At 56.2% G+C, this 5,379-nt stretch overlaps 1 protein-coding gene across 1 annotated transcript in view; it reads right to left on the reverse strand.

The window, feature by feature from the left end:
- Positions 1 to 4,679, reverse strand: part of LOC116530594 (cytochrome P450 2S1) — a 16,847-nt gene extending 12,168 nt beyond the window's left edge. The window contains exons 1-2 of the mRNA XM_032248702.1: positions 4,117 to 4,679; positions 2,842 to 3,007 (exon numbers count right to left, since the gene is read on the reverse strand). Coding sequence (XP_032104593.1) covers positions 2,842 to 3,007; positions 4,117 to 4,413 — 463 coding nt within the window. The 5' untranslated portion in view covers positions 4,414 to 4,679. The remainder of the gene's footprint in view (positions 1 to 2,841; positions 3,008 to 4,116) is intronic.
- Between the last annotated feature and the right edge of the window lie 700 nt (positions 4,680 to 5,379).

Consider the following 5,379-nt stretch of genomic DNA (forward strand, 5'->3'; position numbering starts at 1 on the left):
CACCGCAACCTCCGCCTCCTGGGTTCAGGCAATTCTCCTGCCTCAGCCTCCTGAGTAGCTGGGATTACAGGCACGCGCCACCATGCCCAGCTAATGTTTTTGTATTTTTAGTAGAGACGGGGTTTCACCATGTTGACCAGGATGGTCTTGATCTCTTGACCTCGTGATCCACCCGCCTCGGCCTCCCACAGTGCTGGGATTACAGGCTTGAGCCACCGCGCCCGGCCTTGTGCTGGGATTATTATAGGCATGAGCCACCATGCCTGGCCAATTCCCCCTTCTTTCTAGTGAGGTGCCCTGAGGGGAATTCTTGAGGCTCCGTCCTGAGTCCATTCCAGCCTAGCTCAGGGATGAGGACTAAGTAGGTGCTCAATAAATGCATAATCAAACTGGTTCTCCCATCCTTTGCCCTTGGGTGAGGGGGACATTCTCCTGAAAAGTAGGTAGCTGGGATGACCCAAGCTCCTTCTGTTTCATAATTATTATTGAGACCTGGTCTTGCTCTGTTGCCTAGGCTGGAGTGCAGTGGCATGATCTTGGCTTACTGCAACCTCCGCCTCCTGGGTTTTAGCAATTCTCCTGCCTCAGCATTCCAAGTAGCTGGGATTACAGGCATATGCTGTTGTCTAGGCTCGTCTCCAACTCCTGACCTGAGGTGATCCACCCGCTTCAGCCTCCCAAAGTGCTAGGATTACAGGTGTGTACTGCACCCAGTCTGTTCTGTAATGAACCAGGGTGAATAAAGAGTTCTTTCTTTCTTCTTTCCTTCCATCCACTCATCCCATCATTTACGGAGTCCCACTGGGTCCTCTGACCCATGTAGTTCGGAGGTTGAATAGAGAGGGAGGAGGAAGGGAGGAGGATGGAACTGCACCGTTTTCCTTCTTTATCCAAGACACCTGGTCCAGACAGACCCTCCCTGTCCAATGCCAGCCTGTTGTGGCCTCTCGGGCACTGCCCCTTGGGCATCTCCTGCCCTTGCCACACTGTGTTCCAAACTGGCCTCAGTATCTCTGCTCTCCCTGTTTCAACCCACCATCCATTCCCTGGCCAGAGCCCCCAGCCTCTCCCAATCACCCCTTCCTCCCTATCCCCTGGCCCCAGCCCTGGTCCAGCCTGGTCCCCACCCTGGACTCCCCGTCTCCAGCACCACAGGATCCTCCCAACTCCGACTACAGCTCTTTCCTGCTTTAAATCAACTGTTCCCAGGAAAATCAAAAGCCCAAACACTCTGGCGTGACTCACAGGCCCTGCGTGACTAGGGATTTCCCTGGCTTCTCAGCTTTGTTACTTAACCCACTAAGACTGCGCCGTTCTTCTCTTACTTCCTTAAAGGGGTTACGGTCCCCTGTCTAGGCCTATGATCCCGCAGTTTCCTGTCTGCATCACTCTCACCCCCTTCCATCCCATTCTTGGTGAACTAACTCATTCATCCTTCACATCCCAGCTCAAATGTCACCTCCTCTGAGAAGCCTTCCCTGATTCTCTCTTTACCCTCGGACAGGTGCCTCTCACTTTAGGATTCTATTCCCTCCCTCTATTGTCTTGCTGCAGTACAAGCCCGCCTCTCCCACAGCAGGAGAGGACACCACGTCTGTCAACTCTGTGTACCTGGTACTCAGTACAGGACCAGGCATAAGATCGTTTTTTTAAAATTTTTTTGTGGAGGCAGGGTATGTTGCCCAGGCTTGTCTCAAACTCCTAGGATCAAGTCATCCTCCTGATTCAGCCCCTCAAAGTGCTGGGGTTACAGGTGTGAGCCACCGTGCCCAGCTTCATTCATCAGTTGAACGGATGAATGCTTCTCTCAAAGTCATGCTTTTGCAGGCGTTGGTTCTTCTGCCTGGAACACCCTTCCCACTCATCTTACGAGTCTCAGCGCCGACAGCCTCTCTTCCAGGAAGACTTCCTGAATCTCCCTCGCCAAACAGGCTGGGTCAGGCACCTCCTCCAGATCCCTAAGGTCCCAGGGCTTCCCTCGTCCTGGCCCTGACCCCTCTTGCCCTGATCCCTCCCTATCCCACCCCGACCTTTCTCCCTCTGCTTCCCCATCTTGGCCTGACCACTCTGGGTTGTCACTGTGTGGTGAGTCTCTCTCCGCACTGGCCTAGGTACTTCCCCAGAGCACTTAGGTGCTGTCTTAGTCCTGGCAGCGCCCAGCACGGGTCTCCTGCTTTCTGTTGTAACACAGAGAACCGGTTTTTTTGTTCGAGGGCTTGCCCACCAATTCCCAGCACCTCGAAAGCTCTCCGGCATCTTTCTGAGCCCTCAGGGCTTTACCTGGATCACGGCTGGTGATCACTGACGTGAAAACCTGGTGATTAGTGAGTGTCCACTCTGTGCAAGGCCGTCCTCACTCAGTCACTCAATCCTACACGACCGGCACTGCTTTATTTGTTTGGTTTTTTTTTGTTTGCTTTTTTTATTTGTTTTTTTTGAGGTGGAGTCTCGCTCCATTGCCCAGGCTGGAGTGCAGTGGCGTGATCTCGGCTCACTGCAACCTCTGCCTCCCAGATTCAAGTGATTCTCCTGCCTCAGCCTCCTGAGTAGCTAGGATTACAGGCACCCACCACCATGCCCAGCTACATTTTATATTTTTAATAGACACAGGGTTTCGCCATGTTGGCCAGGCTGGTCTGGAACTCCTGATCTCAAGTGACGCATCCACCTCCACCTCCCAAAGTGTTGGGATTTCAGGCATGAACCACTGTGCCCGGCCGATGGGCACTGTTATCACCCCATTTTACAGATGAGGAAACAGAGGCACTGAGCCGTGTGCAAATCACACACCAGTAAGTGGTGGCAGGCTGTGCGTAGAGGGCCTACCAGCCCTTGACTTACCATGGCCGTCGAAAGTCCGTTCCAGCATCGCTATGGTTCCTCGGCCGCTGAACTCCTCAGCCTGACCTCCCAGGGCTTCCCGCACAGCCTCCTGCCCAACCAGGACCACCACGGGCCGCCAGGGTCCCAGGTAGACGGTGAACACTGGTCCATACTTCTTACTCAGCTGGGGGCAGGGAGGAAGAAAGAGGAGGGTGCTATGTCCTCTTCCAGCCAAGGTGTCTCCCTCATGGCCCCTGTCATTGGAGGAGCCTCCGGGTCTAGCTTCAGCACCCTCTACCCAGAACCTGCCCCCATCCCAGCAGAAATAGCTCCCTCGGGAGGCTCAGTTCTCTTTTTGCACCAGGTTCCCAGTCCTCCTCCTCCAGTGCATCCTTCAGTGGCATCCCCTGACTTCCTGCCATTCCCTCGTTCCCTTGATTCCTGCTGAACCCTCACCTCTGACATTGGGCAATCCAGAAGCAGTGTTGGTCTCCCCTAATTCCCTATGATCCCCCCACCACCCAAATATCCAGCCAACCCTTTCAGTCACTCCAAAGCCGTCAAATTCTGGAGCAGACACTGCTGAGTATCCACCCCATCTCTCCCCCAAGACCACACCCCTTTTTCTACATCCTTGAAATCACCCAGAATCTTTTTGAATGGGGAACTTCAGGTCTCTTCCCACTCCCACCTGCTATCCCATAAGGCTGGGGCTGCCTCTGCCTTCTTTCTTCCCTCCCCAGTCCCAGGAACTCCCAGCTGAGCTCCACCCATCCTCCCACCCTGCATTCATTCTCTGCAGACAGATTCCTTCAGTGGGATCCCCTCTCTGAGCCTGCAACCCTCCAGCCTCCTCTCTGTCTCCAACTCCCCCCAGAGAGTCTCCCGCTTTTCTTCTTTGTCCGCTCTTTAGCATACCCCACCTGTATGGCTCCAGCTACCTCTCCCTCTGGGACAAGCCGCCAGCCGCAGCAGCTTCTCCTTGGCTGGAGGACTCCTGTCTCTCGAAGCCTCGGTCCCAGTACATCACCTTCCCAGCATTCTGCAGGCAGAGGTCTCTGCCCCTCCTCGCCCTGGGCCCCCACCGCACGATCCTGTCTCCCGGGCACCCGTGCGCTTCTCAGCCCTGGACAACCTGCACCTGCCCCCAGCCCAGGTCACCCGCAGCCCCTTTGCCTTGGGACCCCTGCCCCTCCCTCCTCCCTAGGACCCCGAAAAGTCCCTCGCCCTGACACTCAGGTGTGTCTCCCAGGAACCCCCGCCCCTGGCCAGGACGCTCCCAGGGCCCCTCACCCGCATGAGCCCCGAGTACAGCGCCCCGGGCCGTAGCTGCAGGAGGTTCCCCAGCAGCGGCAGCGGCGTGGGCCCGGGGGGCAGGTGGCCTCGAGCCCGAGTCCCAGACAGCGCCAGCGTCAGCAGCAGGAGCAGCGCCAGGGCCAGCAGCAGCGTCCAGGTGCCGGTCGCCTCCATCTCGGCAGGTCGGCTCCTTCTCCTCTCCCAGGCGCTCCGCGCGGCTGGGCCAGTCAGGGGCGGGAGCCGGGCGTCTCCCTCCCCAGCGAAGTCAGGCGCGGGGCGGGGCAGCCAGCCCATCCCCCTGCCTGCTGGGCAGGCTTATCTCCCCGCCGCCGGGTTTCTCCCGAACCCACGCCGCCGCCTGATGTCAGTGACTCACAATCCAACGATGCCTCCCAGGTCACCCGGGTTTACGTGGGACTCGGGTGGCGGAGACAGCACCTTGGGCCCCCAGATAGGGAGTAAGCAAACAGAAAAACCTGGAAGCCAGAGACTTTGGCCGCCTGGAGGCTGCCCCACCCTGCGCCCGGCGGTGACCCCGCGCCGCCCTCCCCAGCTCCTGCCTCCCTCATTGTTCGGGTGTGGGTTCGTGTGTGCGTGCGCGTATGGGGTGTCTTTGAGCCAATTTTCTCCAGTATCTTACATCTTCACGAACCAGGAGGAGGGACTTGACCTGAGGTCCAAGGAGATAAATCGGTTGGCCCCAGGTCAACTTGGCTGAGTGGCAGAGTTAGGATTTCAACTTGGGCCAGTCACAATGATTGAGTCATTCATTCATTCACTTAGAGGCAGTTTGCAGCGCGGTTAGGACGGTGATGGCGGAAGCCAGACTGCTTGAATTCACAGCCCAGCTCCTCCGTGCCTCTGTTAACCTTGTAAAACGAGGCTAGTTTTCAGGATTAAATGGTACACCCGTGCAAACCATTTAAAGCAGACGCAGGTGCAGATAGAACAAGCGCTGAATAGATGGTGGTTAATATTTCTGCAACTAACAGTTATTGAGGTCTTACTGTAGACAAGCCCTTGTTCTAGACCTAAGGATGCAGCTGTAAGTGATGGAGAGAAGGGCTCTGACCTTCCTGAGCTCATAGCCACATGCAGATGAAACTGAAGACAATTTCAGGAAGTGAAAAGGCCTGTCAGGGGGGTGGGCGTCTTCAGAAAGGAGGCAGAATGTTATTGTAGGTTTGGTTCACTGCTGTATCCCCAGCATGTGGTGCAGTGCCTGACACGCAGTAGGCACTCAATAAATATTTGTTGCAT

Source organism: Sapajus apella, unplaced genomic scaffold (genome assembly GCF_009761245.1).
Source record: "Sapajus apella isolate SASKATOON/1434 unplaced genomic scaffold, GSC_monkey_1.0 scaffold68, whole genome shotgun sequence".
Taxonomy (NCBI): Eukaryota; Metazoa; Chordata; class Mammalia; order Primates; family Cebidae; genus Sapajus; species Sapajus apella.